The sequence below is a fragment of the Ursus maritimus genome, unplaced genomic scaffold (assembly GCF_017311325.1).
Source record: "Ursus maritimus isolate PB19 unplaced genomic scaffold, ASM1731132v1 scaffold_29, whole genome shotgun sequence".
NCBI classification, from domain to species: Eukaryota; Metazoa; Chordata; class Mammalia; order Carnivora; family Ursidae; genus Ursus; species Ursus maritimus.
The window spans coordinates 6,572,217-6,597,753 of record NW_024425452.1 but is presented as its reverse complement, the minus strand read 5'-3'; the positions used below and the strand labels follow the sequence as shown (position 1 = coordinate 6,597,753).

The window sequence follows — 25,537 nt, the reverse complement described above, 5'->3', positions numbered from 1 at the left end:
TAGCTTCAATTCCATCTGTTACCTAATCACCCTCTCATCAGGGCTGTTTTCTTTCCTAGAGCACGTCTCCCTCCCCTGCGTTTTCAGCCTTCAAAGTAATAGTTACAGTTAGCGTGGCTTCTCTTTCAGTTCCACGTCCCCTGCCATTCTGCTGGACAGGATTTGGGCCTAAGACGATCAGATGAACATTTCAGAGGAATCTGCATCTGACGCTGGTCTGCGGAGGCTTATGTCAGTCTTCAGGCCGTCCGTCATTTTGCTCCACATCTCCAAGCATTTGGGAGGTTATTTTCTTATTATAAATTGAGGTTGTTTCCTTATTGGAAAGCAATGTTTTTATTTTACATCTCTTTTTTAATCTATTAAATCTATTTTTTCATCCTATGTGTTTTTAGTCAGTTTCAAGGGAGACAAGGAGTAAAAATGTCATTACTCTGTTATTTCAGGTTGTAGTTGCATTCTGTTCGATTAATATGTTAAGTGACTTTATTGAAGAATTAAATTACTCAGTACACTTTTTAAAAATGAGTTTTTCTTTTAATAACTTTATTCACACAATTTTTTTAGGAACTGAAATGTAGCTAATAAAAAACACTTGTAACCTGATAGGAAAGGATACCACCCAATAGTTGCAAAATGAAAGTCACAACACCTTCTGTGATAGAAAAGATTATTGGCTCTATACAAAAAATATTGATACCTATTTCTAAATTTATTTTCCTTATATACAAGCATATTCACAATAAAGGTGTTAGTGGCAAAATAAAAGCAATAATGTTTAGTATTCAGAAACAAATTTTAACACCAAGATCCAGTTTACTCTCTAAATCTTAATTGGCAAGTAATAAAGCCAAACATTCGAGTTAAACTATCTGCTCTTATTTCCTAGAATAAGACGAAACCTGCAAATTGTTATCTTCATATAAAACCATCTGCACAGGGATTGGATTGTTCAACCTTTTCAATGTCCTTTCAAATACTAAAATTCTATAATCCAAAAAACGACGTAGTTTTGGAATGTTGGTGAAGTTCTGGAGTCCACGGCCAAGAAAGTATTTTAGAGCTGTGTTTGGTACAAAAAAGGTTTTCCCAAAGCATGGGGACAAGGCGCTGCTGCCCTGGGACTGTGAGGAGCAACTGATTTTATACTTCGGGGTGGGGGGAAGTAAAGATAAGGGAAGTTTCAAAAGGATTTTCATATGCTAAAGAAGACTCACAGGATCCTGGAGGCCTTGCTGTTGTTAACCAAAGCTGTTTTCCCTCTAGTGAGGCATTAATATACTAAGACAGTTGGAAGCTTCCTGGAGGAACATTATACTCTACCTGCATCAAGTATTTGTCGATGGGCTGCAGGTTATAAGGACATTTAATTTTATCTCCATTTCCTTCTGCCTTTGTTTCCCAATCAATAATAATAAAAAATAAAATTCTATATAATCCAAAACCTCACCATCCTATGCCTGGAACGCTTAATTTATGCCTAGTGTTTATCAGGGCCAGCAAGAAGCATGTAGAAATTTCCAAACTACATTTTTAACTTAAATGACTTGCCACATTTTTTTTTCTGTATTATTTCGTACTGGTGACTTATTCCTTTTCTATGATTCAAATCTTCCGGTGCATTTCTAAAAAGCCTACAGTCGTGTATGTGGTATATTTTCAGCAAGAGTACATGGGCCTTGATGTCTTCTGGACTCTTGTTTTTTGATTTTACCAGGACTTCCAGTTGTGAGATCAGAAACCCAAAAAATTTAAGAGCAAGTTATGCTTAAGGAATGAAGCAGTGGATGGATAGCTGGGATTTAGGAATGACTGTAATCTGTTTTAAAATCCTTCTGGGGGCGCCTGGGTAGCGCAGTCGTCAAGCGTCTACCTTCAGCTCAGGGCATGATTCTGGCGTTAGGGGATCGAGTCCCACATGGGGCTCCCCCGCTGGGAGCCTGCTTCTTCCTCTCCCACTCCCCTGGTGTGTTCCCTCTCTCACTGGCTATCTCTCTGTCAAATAAATAAATAAAATCTTAAAAAAAAAAAAAACCTTCTGGATTGTTTCCATCTCTTCATGCTCTATTTAAAGATCTGTTCTTCCAAATCTGCTTTTTCCAGAGGACAGACTATTAACTGAGAGCGCCCCCATGCTGAGATCAGTGCTTTCTGTTTCCAAAAAAAAAAAAAAATCTTTCAAATTTTTAAAATCTCAGTCTCTAAGTCAGGAACTCAATTTGGGTAAAGTACTCTCCCTTAGGGTCAATCACTGGGTGGTCAGGGAGGCAGAATCTTTAAGACGGTAGCAGTTCTATTTGAATATAATGCAAGTGTAAGGAGTTATCTCCCCCAAAAGAAAGAGATGCTATACTCAAAAACAGGGGGAGAAGTACTATGCCTTTCTTTTAATCTTATCTAATCTGCATCATAGAAGAGTACAACAGAAGCTTCCATTAAAAAAAAAAAATCCACTCTACAACAAGTATTCTGTAACATACTTTATGTAAGTCATTTCAAATTATCCCAATACACCTGTGAGGTAGAAATTATCATCTCACAGTTCCAGGGGAAAAACAGACTCATAAAGGTTCAGTAAAAGTCACATAGGTCTAGAACTTTTAATGCTTTCATTTTACTATTTACATTGTTTCCCTTTTTTGGAAAACTCAAAGTAATAGAATTTTCATCATACTTTGCAATAAATACATGCTGATGTTAATGAACAATAACTACTAAAGACCAACACAACTGGCAATACTATTCTTTATTGTTTTCTTTCTGAGGGAGAAGCATGCTTTTTTACAGCACCTGTAAACAAGTCAGTGAAGTATACTACTTTGAGTTTCCCCACATATATATTATTTTTATCTTTTTGGAATGTTAGAATACCACAACACCAACTCCATTACATAACAGCTACTGAAGGCAAGTCAGGCTACAACAAGGGTAAAATTTTATGGCTAAAAATATTCATAGCAGCAACTTTTAAAGGATGATTTTATTAAATCAAGTCATTGCACTTGGTCATTTTATTGCTAACAGCAAAACAAGGCCATTAAATTTTTAACGCTTCTCATTTCTGATTTTAACTGATTGTCTTATTCTGTTCATACATTTCAAGTTTAAAAGTAAGAATAAAATGTTTACCAACAACTCAAGAAAGCACTTGGGTTTTTTTTTTTTTTCCTGTGATCACAGTAAAGCATAAAAAAGAGAACCCCCATTCTCTTCCTATCTTCAGACTTAAATTTTGTGAAGAGGTAACAGCTTTATAGTAAGACCAACCACTAAAGCTTAGTGGTCACACACAGGCACACACATACAATACTTCCAATATTGAAATACAAGTAGGAAAATTAGTAATATTATGTGTTTCAAAGAACAGCAAACCCGAAAAATACATTCACTAATAATTTGGCAACGACAGATTCCATGCTGTTCATCTCTAGTCTGTCATTTATATTCACTCATGGAAAAAACAATGATTTATCCCCAAATAAAGGCTACTATCATTATTTACCATTTTGTGATATGAACTTCATGAACAAAAATAATAAAATTCCCATATCAAGAGCAAACACTGGTAAATTGCTAGATTGAAGTAATCATTTTTTTCCCTTTGAGTTTGGCTTTAAGAACTTCACTTTTTGATCAAGGGCAGAAAAATACAGCCACAATACTTTAATTTTCTAATAGAGACAGAGTACTTTAATTTCTATTCTGACAGGAGTATACAAAGCAGACACTTTAAATGTATGTCAGCATTCATGACCATCTTCGTTTTACGCACTAGTGAGAAAATGACCAAGAAAAACTTTAAGAACAGCCTGAAATCTGCTGGAAACTTCCCTCACCCCATTATCAGGGTGAGGAGGGGTCACTTAATAGATGTTCCAGTCAGAAAGCTGGAGAATGATTTCTAAGATACAATGTTTTTATTTCTACCTAAGGACTTTCATTAAAACAAAATAAAATCTAATTTTTTTAGCAAGAAGGAAATCATTCAACAAGTCATTTAAAAACATTAGGAGCAAACAATTTCGTTTCAGTAGTGACCTCATCAGAAAAGCCCAAGAGGTTTAAAGAGTTAAAATGTACATACTCAATGCACAATCAGGTTTCCCCAAAAGCACTAATGTAAGCTGTGAATTTAACATTAAGTAATTCCTGGAATTTCTATTATATTCTACTTCAGTTCTCTTTTATGTGCGACAACATGGCAAACTTTAACACAAGATTTTGGTATGTATAGATTAAAACTTAGAGGGAAAATATCGATTTGGTCATTTAAAATTACACAAACGAAGCATGATAGGTGGTACTCAAAATCTGAAAGTCTTTGCTATAATAAAGCTTAAAATCTATTTTTTTTTAAATGAAAAGTCAATTTTTCTATTTTCAATATAAACCCACATATTTTAAGACATGTTATCTATAGATATAATATTTTAAAACGTTCAACTGTTCATAAGTGACTCTGAAGAAACTACTAATTCATCCATCCTGTGAAAATGCATTTTGAATATGGTCAACTATATTTGGTTTTAAATAAGCTGTACTGTTATGTTTTATGATATACTAACACTCTGGCACCTAAATGACAGCCTAAAATATCTCCACCAGTTAGTTTGGTCTTTTAGGGAAATCACACATTGTAAAACCTGAGTATTTACATAATGATAATTTGTCAAAGTATGAAACCTCACACTGAAGTTCTCAATGTTCTCAGTTTTGTTCTCCTCATATTACCATTATTAAAAATCAGAGGGAGCATGAAGAACTCAATCACAAGATCATAAAATGAGTAATAACTGAGTCTGTAAAATAAGCAGAAAAGTACAGCAATAAGGCTGGTGTTTGCATATTATATGTGCTGTAGTTTGTAGGCACAAGTTAGGGGTTAAATTGACATTTTTATTTTTAGTTCCTCAGATCTAATGAATTTAAAATATAGCTTGTATTTTCCCAAATATAGTTAACAATCCAATACATTTTAACTAAATTCCTTTTATGAATCCTATAGTGCAAGCAATATAAAATATTCTAAAAGTTGAAGAAATTATTTTGATTGTTTCATTAGTTATTACCATATGCTTGGGTGAATAATCTGGTTTATAGCTAGGAAACTCCTATTTCATCACCCAGAGTATAAACAGCACTGCAAACAAACAGGCACAACAGTGTAATCCTGGGTAAGAAGCTAAAAGTAAAAAATATATATATACAAAGTTTATATCCCTTATGTATTATGGGAAAAGTAGTGGCTCTATTTACTATAAAGCTAATTTGTCCCTCTCAAATAGTATATTTTACAGATTATTTGTAAAGATATCACCATATTTATAGTATAGATCTCTTTAAATACTACGTTTCAATAAAAAAACTATTGTCAACTTTCTTTCCTTTTTATACAGATTCAGTAGTATTTTCAAGCAAACTAAAAAAAAAAAAAGTTTGCAATTCCAGCACATAAGAAATAAGGCCTCTTTTTTTCATATTGGCAAAACAATATATATATAAAAAAAATCCACCCTTTCCCTACTTTTCTACAGATTATAGTTCAAATACTCATATTTTTTTATCAGGACAACAGCATTTGTTATTTTTAAGTAACAAGTCAGTTGAAGTTCATAGTGTTGCTTCTGAATCCCTGGAACCTTAAGAACAGAGGCCATGCCATTTCAAGAAGACAGGACTGCTTTTTTCAGCTTCTCTATTTCCACCTAAGATATAAACATAAGTTGAAAACAGATAAAATATCTTTAGCCACATTTTTTTATTTTATCCTATGTCTTTAAGATGCAATCATACTTTGAAAACTCCAGATTTTGATTTCCATTCTAAAATCCAATTTCCAATGGTGTCATCAATATAGGAAAAGTTTAACATAAGAACACATCACAATACAGGCTCCTAAATGGCAGGAGACAACCAAAACAGCACCACAGTTGTTTCAGCCAGAACAATATTAAGTAATGGGAGTATGTGAAAAAATACTGTAAGAAAATCAGCCCTCCAAAGAACACAAGAATCCCTGAAACCAAGTTGAGAAATGTACAAGTACCTGTAATTAAACAAAAGGGAGGCAGTACAGAACTGTAAAAATAATAATAATAAAGGACCAGTTTAGTCCTATGTTTTTCACTTACTACCCATGTGAAATTGGCAAATCCTTAACCTCACTTGGTCTCAATTTCCTCATCTATAAACAGTTATGTTCTAGACTAAGTTCTTTTTAAAACCCAGGAATATATCTAAGATTCAGTCAATATGCTGGAAATATTTCCACCTTTAGGCAGAAGACATTCGTCACTTAACAGAAATTCACAATTTAAGAAACATAAGAGAATTAGGAAAATTCAATACATGTTCACAATAACTACAGTTAATTCTGACGCGTTACAAACCGTGAAGCTGAAGCACGAGATTAACTACCACACCAGGTGTGCCACGCTAGCGAGTCGTACAGAACTGGCACTGACGGGGACCAAGGCTCTGAAGCCCAGTTTTCTACTCTTCCCAATTATTTAAGGTTTTGATGATCTCTGACCTCTCCCTGCACGTGGAAATATATAGGCTTTACCTGCTCCTGATACCATTACCCTGTCCTCAACACTGCATACAAACAATACATGCCACAGCTAACCTCTGACAAATAATTCACTATTAAATGATAAGCACTCTGTAAAAAAAAAAAAAAAAAAAGATAAGCACTCTGCCACAGTCAAAATGTATAATTTCAGTATGTTCACAACCTCCTCAGGGATTTTAACCATTCAAGTATGGTTTGTTAATTTTAGGATCTTTCCTAATATTAATCTTCCACTAATATGATTATTAGGTAAACATTTAAACAGCACTGGTTTGGGACAAGTCTTAGTCTTCAGCCTGGACTGAGACAAAATACCTTCAATCTTTAGCATGATGTGCTATTATCATTTCTATTCCAAAGATACATGAACCAACTGTACCAATTTTAATAAGCAAGGATGGAAAGAAAACAGGAGGAGGAAAAAAAACCACTGGTGAAACAAGGAGTAGGGGACAGAAAGAATAACCCTGCACTCAATCAGTAATACTCCTTATAGACTGCTGTCACATAAATTTAGATATCGAGCAAATATTTTCATTGCTAGAGTTTCTCTTCTAGCACTTTCATGGTCATTGTTCACCTTTAGTCCTTTTATCATTCCTCAGTATGATTTAATACGGTATCTTAACTTCATTGTTCAAAGGACTACTTTTAATCTTTAGGGAAATATAATGTCTGCTTTCAATGTATGATCTTAAAACTCTGTCTTAGTAAGTGTGCTTTTATAATACAAGGGTCAAACTTTCCCCATCAGGCAAAAAGAATTCTAATACAAATCAGTGCGAGGCTAAGTAATAGCTGATTTTGCTAAAAAACTGAATCAAATGAAATTCTTCAAAAATGAAATAATTCATTTGACTACTCATGATTTTTATGAAATTAAATCAAAATAGAAATTTAACACTGTATTAGTTCCTCTTGCTTATATCACCTTATTTTCATATACGAAGATGTGAATGTAGGAAATACGAGGAATAAAAATCAAGAAACTTGTTTTTAATTTCTGAATTTCTGTGCTACACAATGGGAATTTAAAACATTTTTAATATGTATTCTTTCATTTGACAAAAATTTATTCACTATCTAATCTGTATCCAGCACTTTGCTTGGAGCTATGGATGGACGAAGATAGGACAGACAGATACACCCTCAAACAGTCTTACAGTCTAGAAGATGGGCAAAATAAGTCCATAATGTCACAGTGATAAGACAGAAAACTCTTACTTTCTATCTTTTTCAAAACAAAGGACATGAATTTGGAAGAAAAGAAAATTACTTTTAAATCAGAAGAAGATGGGTACTAACTTAATGAGGTAAGCTCAAAATCTGTGGAACTTAACGCACGAGAAGATGAAATAAAAGGAAAATCCAAGAAAATACAGTAAGAGCAAACACTCAGACGAATTAACTGTGAGGGACAACTGAGAACCAGCAAGCAAGAAAAGAAGGACAAACTTAAGGACCAAGACATAGAAGACCTCACATGCTAAGTTGAGAAGTCTGAACTTTATTCAGCACGTAACAGAACGTTCTTGAAAATACTAGGTAAAGAAAGATTAATTTGAGATAAGAATGAGAAAAACTTAAAACAGCTAAACAGAAGATAAAGAGCATGGGAAAAGGACAGAAATATTAGGAACAAAGAGATAAAGGTGAGGGAGGAAAGCTAACAGGCCTGAATGTGAACGGAACTAGAATGGAAGTACCACGTCGGAAAGACTTGAAAGGCAATGAAATGATCAACAGAAACAGAAACTCAGTGCGGCAGGAAAGGAAGATGATAAACGTAAAAGGGGACATGCTAGTTCTAAGATCATAGCGGAACAGCCAGGGAGCCGAGCAGCTGCAAACAGGACAGAAGCTGGGAAAAGAGGAATTAGATTCAGACAGACGGGAGAGGCATGAGAGCTAACCACGATGCTTGCGGAAAAGAGTGAGCAGATGCGATAGGAGGGCCAAGGGCAGTTCTGAAGGAACATTTCCCTTAGAGAAAGGAAGAGGAGACTGAAAAGTGGACTGAAACAAAAGAATGCAGGATCACATAAACCAGGACAGAAAAAGTGGCAATGGATTTAAAAATGCGAAATGCTGTAGACACTGGAGAGACATCGGAGTTACTCCAGTAAACCTAAAATGTAAGAGGCTATGACTGAATTAAAGGTGAAGAATTAGGGGCGCCTGGGTGACTCAGTCATTAAGCGTCTGCTTTCACCTCAGGGTGTGATCCCAGGGTCCTGGGATCAAGCCCTGCCTTGGGCTCCCTGCTTCAGCTTCACCGGGAGCCTGCTTCTTCCTCTCCCACTCCCCCTGCCTGCGTTCCCTCTCTCGCTGGCGGTCTCTCTCTCTGGCCAATAAATAAATAAAATCTTTATAAATAAATAAATTAATAAATAAATAAATGTGAAGAATTCGAGACCCCAAACACACATTTTTTTTCGGTTGTTTATTTTGCAGTAAATGAAAAGTGAAAACTACAGTAGATCAAGAGGGCAGCTGGACTTGAAAGAAGGCTTTGGTTTTTTGACAAAGAGGGAAAATTGAGTATTTTCATGGAAAAAGGGAAAGTGCCAAGAAAAGGGATATGTCAGATGTAAGAGTAAAAATGGAGTTTTGATAATTTCCCAAAGACCTTCACATGTAGTATCTCAACAACTAAAGCTAAACAGCGGTTAAGTGACTTCCTCAAGTTCAGTGTAACTTAATCCCTGAGAGCTGTTTCTGAAGTCTGGCTGTTTCTGTTAAAAATTTCAGCTGCACTGCTGATTTAATCACTCTAAACCCTAGTTTCCTCATCCTTAAAAGAGGAATAATCATCCTTACAAGTTGTTATGTGTGTCCACTGAAATAACGTACAGAAGGTGCCAAGCCTAACTGACACATAGGTTAGAGCTGAGAGTCACCAGTGTAAGTCAGAAGAGGGGCTCAAGGTTTTTGTTTTTTTACCAAGTCCCATGCTCTTTTCTGTTTCACAATGCTAACAAGAGAAACAGGGTAAGCAATAAGGCAAGGTAAAAATAGGGAGGCAAATGAAATACTTCAGTACAGAATGGGAAGAGCCTCCGAAAAAAGGCAGAATACACTTTCTCTGAAATATGCAGAAAGTAAGAATATAAATGAAGACCAAAGTTAAGCACAGATGAAAAAAAGCTTAAGATAAAAAAAAGTGAAATTGTCAGTCATCAGCAAAGAGTGAAGATGATGACATTACAGTTAACGAAGTAAATGCTCAGTGAGAAATCCTGTCCACAAACCCACAGCCATCCCGTTATCACCCACCCCCCTCGCCTCCAGGCAACAAAACAAAAAACAAAACAAACAAACAAAAACCAACCCAGAATTAAAAAGAAAATAGTTTAACTGTGGAAAAAAAAGAGAAATAGTTCAAGGAAGCAAGAGTGCAAAAGATCTACAACCACACACTCTTTAGAGGCCAGAACCACGTTTGTCGTACTCATGAACGTGCAGCTTACTCAAACCTCTCGCACACTGCCTAAGACAGCTAGAGCTCCAAATACCTGCGGCGTGAGTGAACAGAATGTGACAGGGAGTCAACAAGAGATTAATTAAATGCCTATCAACCAGCAGGGAGGGTCCAATTTAAGTAGGATAGCATCATATGTAGGGAAACCAATCGCCTAGCTGAGATGGAAAAACACACCTAGTTTATGCTGACTACAATCTTAATGTTAGGAGAAATGAATTACCTCTAGATTACTTCTCATTGCCTTCTCCTCTTCCAAATCCTTTCGTAGTTTTTCCAGTTCTTTCCTAAAAACAAACTATTTATTACTGTTAAGTCTTTCATTTAAACAATATATTTGACTAATGTTAACAGGATATACCAAAACAGGGGGAAAACTTTTTAAAGAAAATAGCCATATTGATTAAGAAAAATTTCAAATTCACTAATGGAATGGAATACAACAGCTAAAAAAACCTCAGCAATACCATGGCAAACCTATCTGATAAAGAAATTTTTAAGTGAATAAAGAAAGCAGCTCATGATAAAATAAAGAAATAATAACTGGCCTTTACAAGCAATTTTCCGTATTCATTTATCATGCATTTCCCAGGCTGGACACTCTAAAGCCCAAACAACTTGGTAATGTCAAAACATGTCACAGTACAAGGTCAATTATTTAACAGGATTACCTAGACTTTACATTTCTCTCTATATATTTTTTAAAATTAAACATTACATTAAAATTACCAAACCAATAAACAAAATAATTTTAGCCAACAATCCTTTCTCCTTAACTCATGTTTTCATTTTTCTGTGTTCCCGTCTATCTTTTTTATATAGTCATCTTCCCTCCACAGCTGAAAGTATATATTCCATATTGTGTCTTTACACAAAGTATTTTAAAATATTTCCATGCTGCTAAAATTATCGTATTTCTGATAATTGTCGACACTCAAAAATCCAGGTTTTTTGGTTAGTTGATTTTTGGGAGAGAGATGGAAAAAATAGGAATTTTATTTAAAATCACGATTATACCAGTATATCAATTTCTAAATCAAAAAGTAGGGACATTTTCATAGCCTTCTGACATATGCTAGGAAATTCTCTTCAAGAGTATTATAGAAATAATAGCTTGAAAAACCAAATGAAAATGCTCAGGAAGAAAGAATATATGAGAAAGAAAGGAACTTTTAAATTCTATAGTTTCAAAACTAGTTTCTTCTGCGGTTTTAATAATTATAAAGCTCTCATGTTTTATTGTTTCAATTTAAATTATAATTTAAATATTTAAGTCAATTTATCTAGAGTTTATTTTGGCATAGGATAGAAACTGTGCTAAAATATTAACTTTGTATTTCCAAAATGTTACCACTAAATTAAATAATGCTTCCTTTTTCTAATTATTCTATTATTCTGGGTTTATTAAACATTTAAATTATATCTAAATGAGAATCTATTCCTAAAATATTTATTCCACTGTTTATCACATTTTTATTATTTTTAAAAACACAACTGTGAATATAAAATTTTTATGTAACATTGTTTTCTTTTTACAGGAACAGATCAACCTATATCTCTTGTTCTATAACCTTACAACTAAAGAAACAGATTACTAATATATTTCTGTCAATCATTCTGTGTCAATATCCTTCAATTTTTTTTACTGATTTGTTCCAAACATTTTAGATTCTAATACTGAATGCATAAAGACTAGTTATTTGTAGGCTATAAAGATAAAACAATTTAAAGACCTAAGAATTCCAAGTCAGCTCAAGAAATCAGTTATTACCAATACGTCTGATACTCAGAGAGACCCACAATCCTATTTTTCTCTCACCTTCATAGGAAAAGTTCTATAGCCTTTATGTCTTCTTTTCTTACCACATATACAAATATATCTTGAAACAACACATTTACTATTTGGTTTTAATGCTTTTCAAGCTTCATGTAAATGAAATAATACTGTATGCATGTCTCTGACTTGCTTTCCCCACCCTCAACATTTTTTCAGATTGATTCGTGTTGACACATGTACCACAATCCATTTATTTTTTTATTGCTGTACCTGTATATAGCATTTCGTTTTATCAACATACCAGTATGTGTTTATCCATCCTCCTGCGATGCTCTTATTTTTCAGATTAAAAAATCTGCCATCCATTTCATTTGCCAGAGGAAATAAGACTTTGAAAACACCCTTTGGAAAGACTTCTAAAATATCTGATATATGTTTTAAAATATGTATAAATCATAAATATTTTATTCATCCTACAGCTACTTTAAGAACACCTACAGGCAATCTATAAATGTAATTATCAGTTCATTAAAAATAGCAGACTTGGTATCAAAAATGTAAAATGTCAAAATCAAATTAGGAGCGTTCTCTGACTCGCACATGGATGGTGTTCAATAAACACTAGATGAACGAGCTTACAGTTTATAATGTGTATATTACGGAATCTGTAAAAAAAAAAAAAAATCCGCAGGACTCAGACTAATAAACTGAAGGAAAAAGACCCATCATACATCAAATTAAAAACTCTCTCTCTTCATATACATGCATATATATATATATATATATATATATATATATATATACATATACATATATATATACACACACACACACACACATGAGCAAATGTACTTTTTAAGTAGTCATTCAAGATAATTTTTTTGGTTCTATCTAAGAGATGTTTATAAAAATGCTCTGCAACTACAAATACACCAATTGTTAATCTCGGTATCGTTTTTTTTTTTTTTAAGATTTACTTATTTACTTGAGAGAGAGAGAGCGCGCACATGCGGAAGGGGCAGAGGAGGAATCTCAAGTGGACACCCCGGTGAGTGCGGAGCCGGACGTGGACCTTAGCTGAAGCCAAGAGTTTTGGACACCTTATCGACTGAGCCACCCAGGCACCCCTCAATATCGTTTTTAATAAAGAATCCAATGCCAACTGAGAACTGGGGGAGAAATGGTACATTCAGTTCCGAGGTAACATGGTTTCTGGCAATGATTTTTACACCAGATTCCATACACCAACAAATACTTTTAGAGGCACAGGGGAAGCTGAGATAGGGGAAGAGCACCTGACCCCTCACCCTTGGTTCAGTTGGATTAGCTGATCTTTGACCTGTGTTACCTATTGGGCCTTTGCAGGACTATGTTTAAAATGCTAACAAGTTTTATTTTATAAATGTATACACACACACACACACACACACACACACACGTTTTAAAGCTCAAATAATAACGGTTCTAGAAAAATATCTCGAAACCAACAGAAAATATGATTTCAGTTCTAGCTCTGCCTTTTAAGAACTGTATGATCTTAGGTAAATAGTTTTACTATTTTACCTTATTTTACTTACTTCTTCAGTTAAAAGAAGAGAAGGGGGCTATCGTAGGTGACCTTTTACATTTATTTTCGCTCTAAAAAGTCCCTAACTTTCCCTTAGGATCTCACCACATACTATTATTGAAAAGTTTCAGAATTAAGAGAACAGCCTTAGAGATCACCTATTCCCAACCCCTTGGTTTTATTTACATACCAATCTGAACCCTAACAGAGACAGTGATCCAGTCCCTCTGAAAAGTAAATATACATATAGATACCCTCCAGATCTGAAATACAGTGACTTTTCCTAGTATTTTTAAGACTAATTAACCCTTGTATTTGACCAGAAGATTTAAATTATAGGTATATATATCCTTTTTCCATAATAAGACTATGAGAACAAGTTTTCTAATTCAAGTTTTTTGCAGAGAGGGGAGAAGCACTATTAATAAAAATCTCTTTGGAAATACACTTGCTTATACCAGAAATCTGGCAGATTACATCTCTACTTCACAGAATTTGAAAAAATTCTTTACATATGTGTTAAGTAGTTTCCAAAGAAGAAAACAAGGGCTACTTACCCGTGATCCTTTTTCAGCGCTTCTACAATGCACACCAATTCAATAATCTGAGCTCTAAGTTCATCCAAGGGATTTTTTTTCCCATCATCTGATTCTACTTTAGCTTTGATTTCTAATGGAGTTAAAAAAGCAGCCGTATTTGGTTTAGAAGCACTTGAAGGTGTTGAAAGGTACACAGATGGCTGAAAACGTAATAGAAAATTTTCTTATTTTATTTGTATTTATATTTAAGTTCAAAAAAATTTTATAGCAAGGAGATAATTAAAATAATACTTCAAGATAAATGGTGACTTTGGAAATTCAAAAAGCAGTTTGATATTCACAACTGGTAAAACCTCCGAACAACTAAAGAATAAACTTGCAGTCACTAGGAGTTTATGTGCGAAATGTCAAAGGATTTATTAATAATGAAAAAAGGGGAAAAAAAAAAGAAAAACCTATTTATCTTATGAATGGTTTGCTGAGTGGAGCATCTAGAGGCAAGAATATATCAGCACTATTAAGGTGCTGCTTTGACCCTCCACATTAAATAATCATTATTTAAAATATCCAGAGAGTTTCATTTAAAAGTAATTATGAAGAATTGAGTAAGTCCATGGAAGAGGCATTAAAATGAATCTATGGCCTGATGCCCTTTCTATTTCACTATTTCACTAAATAATACTATTTCACTAAATACTGTTTCACTTTTATTACTATTTCTCTAAAATAACAAGAAGTAAAATTTCAACCAACTGTTGACAAGTTGAGAGAATCAGATTAAGTGTTCTGATAAACTAGAATAGCAGCCAAATGCCCTTGGAATGAATTTGAAAAGGAAACATGAATTTCTTAAATATAAGATGTGTATAGGTTGTGATGATACTATCTTAAATAAAAATAGCAAGAGTTTAGAAGAGTCTTAACACCATGTAATAAATGGAAGAATCCATGTATACTGCCATTCATTCCAGTATATATTCAGTGCTTATTTTAGTGCCAAACACTAAGCTAGGTTAGGAGTAAACGAATGATGGCTTCTGGCCTAAAGAGTATATGTTTAGTGGGAAAATGAGATCTAGGCCTTAAAAAAATATGAAATGCATAACATTTATACTACCCATTTAAAATAAGCTCTTTTTAAAAATGACCTACAGTGGACAGTGTGACTTTAGTAACTCAATTTTTTAGCAGGAAATTTTTTATTTCTTGGCAGAAGAAATAATTTTTAGAAGACACTTTAAATTCCACAATTTTGGTGTTCACAAAGAATCCTACAAATTATACAAATCTTAGGCCACAATGCCCCTCACCTTTGGAGAGTAGCATGAATCCTTTTTAAATTCAGACGGCTTTAAGTTGGCACTATCATCTTCTTTTGGTAACTTCAAGATTTTTTCTGGGCTTTGAGTTGGCTAAATGATTTTTTTAAATCAAGAAACAGAAAATACCAAAGAAGGAAAAGGCAATAAACATTTGGATAATAAACTAAGTAACTTTTATCACTGTTTTCAGCAGCTACTGTTCCAGATATTCCATTATTGTTAACAGGATATTACATAATTTCAAGCTGAATAACACACTTGCATATCTGGAAGGTAAAAACAGCCTGCTTCTTAGCAACGAAAATTTTCTCGACTTTGGTAATTTAAAAGCACCATAGCGCTCAAGAGCTAATACGTTAATAATAAAATACTACTGGCATTTCAGGCAGTCTATAGAAAGCATAAAAAAAAGAAACACATTTAAATACCAGCATTAGTACTATAAAAAAACCCATGACTTCAGAGGAAAAGAATGTTCTTGTTCTTTCCTAAACTGAATATGTACCACTCAATTCTAATTATTGTTGTGAGATGGGTAGATTACACAGATACCCTGACCCCTTTTCACCCTGTGCTCTGTGGTTATGGTCTCAGGACAGCTCTTTATTCCTGATTCTGTAACCTTCTATTGCAACCCTCTCTGAAATGAACATGACCCCTTTATCTCCTTAAATATAACCAACTATTTGCCACTTAAGTATAACAGCTATCTTCCTGATTTTTAAACTTTGGTGGAGTTATAAATCCTCCCTCATTCCTATCTTTAGAAGAACTCTAGATTTGCTAAATTCTCTGTGTTTTAGAACAGTATAACTCACAGAATGTCCACCATTGAAGCGGCCAGGCAACCTTCTTCCAGGCATCTTCGGTCTATTTGCAGTGAGATGTAGCAAGTTTTCTGAGGAAGCTATGTCATCAAAATTTACAAGATCTGGAGAATAAAATTAAACATATCTACTAAGAGATAACTGTATATTTTAAAAGGTAAAAAAGAATGTTTCTGGATTTCTAGCAAACTATACATTAAAAAGTATCACTAGGACTCACAAGTTAACCTGTGCTTTTCATATGCATTTGGAAAACAACACTCACCCTTAAAAACAAACATCCTCTTTACCTGACACATTTTATAGCATAAGACTTCACTAACAATAGAAAGTTCATGTTTCTAATAGAGTTAGACCTCAACAGAAGTTCTTGTTGAAAAATACAAATCTGAACCAAAAATTATGGTATCATAAAAAAATTGTCATCTTTAACTCGTGCTTGTAAAAATGGCTGATCTACTTCTTCAACTCATGATTAATTACAATATATCAGAAAATTAACACATCAAATGTTTTAAATTTCAAGTAGTATCCTGATATTCAAATTTTAAGAACGCAACTATATGTGGGACCCTGATGCTTTCCAACTGTAAGGTGAAATTTAATGCATCTTTATGTATGTGTGTGTGTGTGGGTGTGTGTGTGTATATACACACACCCACACACAGTGTTTTGTAGCTGGGACTCAAACTGTTCATAGTTCACTGCACTTTTGCTTAGACATAAGCATATTTACGAACTATAAAATAGTTCTAAATTTAAGGCAAACAGGATATCAAGGAAAAATGCTACAAAGATCATTCACTTGTTTTCCCACCATCAAAGGCTGGTTGACCTTTGATCCAAAAACTTGGGTTTAAAGAAAAATCTATGTAATTTGCATCTCTGAAACAATGGCACATAATACCTTCCCTTTTTCTAGAGGATTCAGAAAACCTTGCTGAAAGAGTTGATTTTTAATTTTGAAACGTAGAAATCTGTAAGTGATACAAGAATCCTAAGGATAACTCCAGACACTTCAATTGTCAATACAATCTTCCTTTAGCCCAGATTCCAAACTAGGGATGTTAATCACAGTTGAGATACTCGATATGGCAGCAGATATCTTTGGTCTGGTCTTCCAGATACAGAATTAATTCTGCACATTCCCATTGCCTAGATGTTTATAATGCTTTCTGTCAAATATTTAGATATCCAAACTCAGTGATTTGTTATTTCTAAAAAGACATTTAAAGATAATTATTATTACTACTGCCCTCAAAGCTTATTCATCAATTTTCATATTCAAAGTAATCAATTTAGAAAAAAATGTTAAGGGTAAAAGGGCACAAAGGTAAGGCATAAGAAAAGGTATCACTGTTCAGCAATATGTGTTTTATAACAAATTTTTAAGTATTTGTTGACCTCTGTTAATTCTCTTCCATCCTCCCATTCTGGGATTACTTTGTATATTCTATCTTACATCTAGCCATCTACTCACCAGGCTAATACATCAAAACAGACAACTGAATGTGCTCAATTTAATTTTGGTCTTGAATCTTTTGATAATTGTTTATAATTATAAAATATTACAAACCATAATAAGAGACATACTGACTTTAATAGAAAATGCATTATGTAATATGAAAGACCTTGGGTTTAAATATATTTTTAAATATTTCATTTTATTTGTAAATTTCATAAAGCAAATCAGTTGTTATAAAAAATGTTAAAAATATGCTGTAGTTTGAAGGGTTAAAAATTGCTTTTAACACTGATAAATGTGTAGTGACAACCTATAAAAAAACCCTGAAAAGTACAATCCAATAATTTTGGCCTGTGAAGATTATTTTCAAATGCATATTTAAGCAACTTGCAGAAAGAAAAAGAAACAGAAAAACATAGGAAGGGATGAAGATAAATAAAACGGAAAGGATAAATAAAAGGTAGATTTATAAAATTATAGACCATGCTCATGTAAAAATGCCTTCCATATGTCCAGTTTTGGGCTACACCACCAAGACAAATAATTTTACTATTCTAAAACTCTCTCAGGTCCTCCATTTAAGCCATTAGGTTAGGAAAATAAAACAGTGCACATTTTGGACTCATGATATATTTGAACACATTTAAAATTTATCTAAGGGTAATAGCAGTGGATTTATACTGTACACATGGCATGAAAGGCATGACAATTACTTAACTCTTGCAATTATACTGCCACTCTGCCAGCCATGTATGTTTCTACACATTGCTTAAGAAGACATGGAATTTTAAAAAGTCAAAATGAAATATCAAATTCTAGGAGAAAACAAACTGGCTTTTACGGTTTTCAATTAAAAAAAAAAACTTTTGTCAAAAAATATCTTAAACTAATCAGGAAAATTGTTCCAACATAAATTTCACTTTATTTTCAAATGGAAAACCAAAAGGGTTAGAATAGACAGACAAACATGTACACTTTTAGTACAATTACAAAAAAAAAAACTCAATGTGCACCACCTATTTATATGGAATATATTGTTTTGATTTCTTTTATAAATCGTCATCTTACCAAAATGGAGAAAGGTAGGATAATTTCCTGACACGTAAGAAGGGAAACATGGCAAACAGGCTAGGAAACAAAATCTGGAAAGAAAAGTCAAGGATAGGAATGTCTAGAAAAAAGACTAAATCAAAAAAATTATTTTACAAAGCAGGAAAAAGGAACAGTTGTAGAATGAACAGAACCATTTCAATGTTTAGCATATACCTACTGCAGTTTATCTAAACTCACACAAGATGTGTATTAGATTTCAGATTATTTTGTCTTTTAAAAGAAAAAATGATTAGTATTAATTTCAGTATACCATAAGTAGAAAGAAGCCTTTTAAATTACTCACTGAACACCCAGACAGCTTCAAAAGGATGTTTTAGTAAAAAATTAGATGTCAGAGTAATAAATCAATATATTAACAACTCATTAATACAGTTATAACTAAAATTAAACTACCTTTCAGTCAAGTTTTAGTCTTCAGCTTATGATAGTAATTACAATGAAAGAGGCAATTTTAATTCTACGATATAATAAAAGAAAAACATGACAAATGGTATTTTAAAATGTATCACTATAAAAATACAACATTTAAAATCACATAATACATAAATGAATCTTCAATTATGCCTTATATGACACTCTATAAAGATACTATCAAGAAAATTATTATAAGAAAATTATAATTTTAATCTCTGCTCTTATTCTCCAGGTATATTCTACATTTTGGGTGTGTTTTGTTTTGTTTTTGTGTCTTAGTTTAGATATAGACTCATTTTGTATAGTGTCTACCACTCAACAGGTAAGCATCTTACTAGAAAAATTCCACCTTAAATTCTTTCTGGAAGAAATAAATTAAATAAACATTGAGAACGTAATTCAAATAAAAACAGATCAACTATCAAAACAAAACAAAGAATGCTTCACTATTTAACAATGAATGCTTTGGGATCAAATAATAATATATATCTCTAAAATTTCCTTTTAACCCAAGAAGAATTTATCATAGAAAACAATCAAAAGGATAAAATACTATACGATAACACTACGAGAGCACCTCAGCTGTGCTTTCTCAATGCAATAGGTATGTTACCACTAAATTTTCTATCTTGTATTTTAAGACTAATGTGCAAACCAATTTTATGTCCCAGAGAACTTAGGATTTTAGAAACACTTAGGCCATGTAAACTTTATAATTAAGCAGTAGTAGCAGTAAGATGATCCTAAACCAATTTTTAATGAAGTGTTTGAAAAAGAGAGGAAAAAAATTAAAACATGGTTCTAAACAACTATGCAATTTATAGTACTATCTTATATATGAGAATATATACTGAAGGACATTTATTTTAAAAAATTTTATAAATGGCTTTATATACAGTATAATCATATCTGAGAATAGTGTCAGAAATTTGTATCCTTTATAGGGAAGAGCAGAAACAGAATGCGATGAGATTAACAACAGAGGAAAGGAAAAGAAGAGAAATAACAGTTTATAACATCTTCCATGTCAGGTATTCTAGTAGGTATCATAGACATATTGGATCATTCAATTATCATTTAAGTACAAAAACAGATTAAGAACCAAGACAATGATAAATGAGCTAATAATTTTAAACCCACATTTTTAATAACAAAGTCAATGTACTTGCTACTATATCATCACCTGAAATTATTATTTTATGTAATAATAAGACTTTAAGAAGACTTTCGTGTATGTTTTAAACTTTCTGAAACATGTTAAAGGGCTAGGCTCATATGCTATTTTAAAAATTTGAAACCTCGAACTATATCAACAATATAAATCATGCCTCAACCTAATGCCAAATTTGAGGCTGTATTTGATGTAGAACGCAGTGTTTTTAAAGATGTCAGTATCTCAAAAAAAGAGTTTAAACTCTTTTTTAAACACTTCTATACTACAAATACTAAACACATAATATTCCAATAAAAAACAGAAATGAAGAATAGCCCGAGTTGAGGTTCAGAGCATGAGCTATATGCTATCAGCGGTCAGGCCTTTTGTTTTAGCTACTACTTGTGCCTAAAATACTAATGGGATGTAACACTTCCTCAGTAAATATTTCCTATCTAATATACACACCATTTCCAGAACTTACAGGCATATCTCATTTTACCATGCTTTGCAGATAACTCCATTTTTTACAAATTGAAGGCTGGTGGCAACCCTGCAATGACCAAGTCTATTGATGCCAGTTTTGCAATAGCATTGCGTATCTCTGTGTCACATTTTGGTTAATTCCCACAATATTTCAAACTTCTGCATTACTATTATGCTTGTTATGGTGATCTGTGATCAGTGATCTTTGATGTTACCATTGCAACCATAATGAACTGTACCCACGTAAGATGTTTAACTTAATTTGTAAGTGTTGTGTGTGTTTTGACTGCTGCACAGTGAAGCTATTTCCCATTTCTCTCCCTCTCTTTGAGCCTCCCTATTCTCTCAGACACAGTAACATTGAAACTGGGGCAATTCATAACCCTACAATGGCCTCTAAGTGTTGGAGTAAAACGAAGAGTCACACATAGCTCACTTTCAATCAAAAGCTAGAAATGATAAGCTTAGTTAGGAAAACATACAGAAAACCAAGAGAGGCCAAAAGTTACACCTCTTTTGCCAGTTAGCTAAATTGTGAATGTGAAGGAAAAGTTCGGGAAGAAAATTAAAAGCGTTACTCCAATGAACACACAAATTACAGAAAGCAAACAAACTTATTGCTGATAGGGAGAAAGTTTCAGTAGTCTGGATAAAAGATCAAATCAGGCACAACATTCATTCCCTTAAGCCAAAGCCTAATCCAGAGCAAGGCCCCAACTCTCTTCAATTCTGTGAAGGCTTACAGAGGTGGGAAAGCTGCAAACAAAAGTCTGAAGCTAGCAGAAGTTGGTTCATGGAGTTTAAGAAGTCATCTCCATAATATAAAAGTGCAAGGGAAAGCAGCAAGTGCTGATGCAGAAACTATAGCAAGTTATACAGAAGACCTAGCTAATTAATGAAGGCTGCTTCACTGAACAACAGATTTCCAAGGTAGATGGAACAGCCTTATAGTGGAAGAAGATGCCATCTGGGACTTTCATAGCCAGAGAGGAGAGATCAATGCCTGGCCTCAAGGCTTTAAAGGACAGGCTGACTCTCTTGTTAGAGACTAATGCAGCTATTGACTTTAAGCTGAAGTCAACGCTCATTTACCATTCCGAAATTCCTAGGGCCCTTAAGAATGATGCTAAATCTGTGCTCTATAAATGGAACAACAAAAAAGGATAGCAGCACATCTGTTTACAACATGGTTTACTCAATATTTTAATCCCACTGTTGAGACCTACTATTCAGAAGATTCTTTTCAAAGTATTACTGCTCATTGACAATGCATCTTACTACCCAAGAGCTCTGAGGAAGATGTACAAGATTAATGTTGTTTTCATGCCTGCTAATCTAACATCCATTCTGTAGCCCAAGGATTAAGGAGTAATTGTGACTTTCTTCTGACTTTCAAGTCTTATTATTTAAGAAATACATTTCATTACACTATAGCTTCCATGGATAATGATTCCTCTGATGGCTTTTGACAAAGTAGATTAAAAACCTTCTGGAAAGCATTCATGATTCTAGATGCTATTAAGAACATTGGGGATTCATGGAAAAAATCAAACAGGAGTTTGGAAGGAGTTGATTCCAACCTTCACGGATTACTTTGAGGGGTTCAAGACTTCAGAGGAATAAGTGACTGCAGATGTGGTGGAAATACCAGGAAAACTAGAATTAGAAGCAGAGCCTGAAGATGTGACTGAATTGCTATAATCTCATGATAAAACTTTACAGATGAGCAAAGAAAGTGGTTTTTTTCAGATGGAAACTACTCCTGGTGAAGATGCTATGAAAACTGTTAAAACGACAATAAAACATATAGAATAGTAAGATAAACTTAGTTAGTAAAACAGAGGCAGCGTTTTAGAGGACTGACTTCAATTAGAAAAAAGTGCTACTGTTAAGTAAAACGTTATCAAACAGTATCACATGCTACAAGGAAACTGTTCATGAAAGGAAGAGTCAACTGATGTGGCAAACTTTACTGTTGTCTCGTTATAGAAATTGCCAAAGCCATCCCAAACTTCATCAGCCACCACCCTGATCAGTCAGTAGCCATCAACATTAAGGCAAGACCCTCCACCAGCAAAAAGATTATGACTTGCTGAGAGTTCAAATGATGGTTACCATTTTTTAGCAATAAGTTATTTTTTAGTTAAAGTATGTACATTTTTTTAGTCATAATGCTAATGCACACTTAATAGACTATAGCGTAGTGTAAACATAACTTTTATATACATGGGAAACAAAAATATTCTTTTGACTCACTTTATTGCAATATTTGCTTTACTGCAGTGGGCTGGAATGGAACTCTCAGTATCTCTGTGGTATGCTTTGTGTATTTCCTGAACTTAACTGGGTGTTAGGTGTAGTACATCAAAGGCAGCCTGATAGTGGAAGGAATAAAGGACAGTAGTTTGGAAGTTAGCGGTTAGTTTTCTGTCCTTACATATGTCTCAGCTTCTCTCGATTACTTCCTTATTCATTTGAAGAAAAAAACAAAACAGAAATCAGGAATTTGCAAACCCTGTTTCACAAGACCTCTTTGTTTTTTAATGAAGAGTAAATAATGGGTATGGATAAAAGTAAAAATTGGGATCAAAAACAGTAAAAAAAATCAAATTTTACAAACCACCAATAGCTTCACATTATTACGTGTTTTTTTATTTTTTTAAGATTTTATTTATTTGAGAGAGAGAGAGCACAAGCAGGAGGGAGCAGCAGAGGGAGAGGGAGAAGCAGGGTCCCCACAGAGCAGGGAGCCCAATGTGGGGCTCAAACTAAGGACCCCAGGATCATGACCTGAGCCGAACGAAGCCACTTAACAGACTGAGGCACGCAAATGCCCCTAAAAGATATTTTTTAAAAACCTTCTATAAAGAACATTTTTTTGTTTTTATTTCACTAACAGTAAATAGTAATTTTCACCAGATAAAACACACTGAATATATTTGAGTGAACGTCTCTAAAATACAATCAACATCTCACTCTCCAGAAACTATAATGAACATGGCTTCATCCAGAGCAGGCAGGATCAAAATATATGATGAAAGGATCTATAAAACATTCAAATTAAAAAACTGAAGGAGGGGCGCCTGGGTGGCGCAGTCGTTAAGCATCTGCCTTCGGCTCAGGGCGTGATCCCGGCGTTCTGGGATCGAGCCCCACGTCAGGCTCCTCTGCTAAGAGCCTGCTTTTTTCTCTCCCACTCGCCCTGCTTGTGTTCCCTCTCTCGCTGGCTGTCTCTACCTCTGTCAAATAAATAAATAAAATCTTTTAAAAAAATAAAAATAAATAAAAATAAACATAAAAAACTGAAGGAGAGCACGTGTAGGTCAGAGCTTTTGTACTGGCAAAATGACAATTCGGAAAAATAATAAAATCATCTAATAGTTTTGAAAAGGCAGTTAGTAGCATATCTTACAATACAGTGACAAAAAAACCCTAAGTATAACTGGCCTTTAAGTTTGAATGTAAAGATGAAATGTTAACATGAAGGCTAAAAATATTAAGACATTAAAACTTTTAAAAGAATATCATGAGCACTTTATATAAAGGGGATTTAAAAAGTTCTCTTCTGCTTTATGTGATCTTGGACACTTGATGTGTCTACAGCTTAATTACTTTAGAAGCAAAACAGCATCTGCCTTTTAGAGTTACTATCAAGATAAAATAAGAATATATTTAAGAAAGTGCTTTGAAAATGTTTAAAAAAACTAAGACCAAAAGCAAGGTACTGTACAATAATCATTACTACAAAGTAATGACAGTGCCAGGCTTTTAATATTGAGACCTTCATCTGATAAACATTAAACTTCTCTGTTTCAGGTTTTCCGTTTTACAACTAAGAGGTATAAAAGACCAGGGAAAAGATGATTGATGGGTTGAAAAATCAGTCCTAAAACTAAGGAACAATATTTAACTTAAGAAGTAAAGCCTGCTGATACACACAGAGAGAGAGAGAGAGAGAGAGACATAAAAAGCATATTTTCTTGAATTAGAAACAAAAGTATCCTGAGATAACGTAGAGAAGTAAAAATAATCAATATAATCTAGTGCTGGCATTGATAATCTGTTCTTTGTCCTTAAACTTTTAAAACTAAAATGTATTCATATCTGCCTGAGTAGTATGGACATTCCATTATGAGGGGACAGACTACATGACAAATGGACGATTTTTTAAACCATTTCTCAGTCCTTATGTGAATCAAGTATTTTGCTCATTTATCTTCTTTTAGTTTTATTTTTCTATTTTGGCTTCATAGACTTTAAACAAATTTTAATTAATTTCCACTGTATCTATCCACACATAAAATGCATGCACAAATTTCTTAAATAGTTTCTGAAAACTGTATTGGCAACTTTTTTTTTAATGCACCACCTTTCTCCATGTTAACTTACCTGTTTCTTTAGAGCTCCTAACTGTAAGTGAATCTAGGTCTACTGATTTTGGTCTAAGTGGTAACTGTTCAGAATCTAGCTTTGGTTTTGATACCGGCTCAGTTTCAAATTTTGATGAACTGGTAGAAATTTCCCCATTAATCCTGAAATGAGAAAATCAAACATATGTAGAAATCACTTGTGTGTGAATCATAACCATTTTTTAACATTGTGAATTAATGACACTAAAGATGTTATAGCACAATAATTTTTCTTTCTGTTCTACAAAATTATTTTCATAAACATAAGCCTCCACAATAAGACTAATCACAATAAAATCAGAAACGTAAAAACAGCCTAATAGGTATGTATTCACCTAGTATGAATATAAATCATTTAACAGAGAATCATTACAGTCTATAGAAAGAATCTGGAAAACAAATACTTTAAA

The 25,537-nt window shown here is 33.6% G+C and overlaps 1 protein-coding gene across 1 annotated transcript in view; it reads right to left on the bottom strand.

Annotated features, from left to right (window-relative positions):
- Positions 1-525: 525 nt before the first annotated feature.
- LOC103664137 (CD2 associated protein) overlaps positions 526-25,537 on the bottom strand; it is a 123,817-nt gene continuing 98,805 nt past the window's right edge. Inside the window, exons 13-18 of the mRNA XM_040643566.1 lie at positions 25,108-25,250; positions 16,079-16,191; positions 15,249-15,350; positions 13,957-14,138; positions 10,279-10,342; positions 526-5,705 (exon numbers count right to left, since the gene is read on the bottom strand). Coding sequence (XP_040499500.1) covers positions 5,664-5,705; positions 10,279-10,342; positions 13,957-14,138; positions 15,249-15,350; positions 16,079-16,191; positions 25,108-25,250 — 646 coding nt within the window. The 3' untranslated portion in view covers positions 526-5,663. The remainder of the gene's footprint in view (positions 5,706-10,278; positions 10,343-13,956; positions 14,139-15,248; positions 15,351-16,078; positions 16,192-25,107; positions 25,251-25,537) is intronic.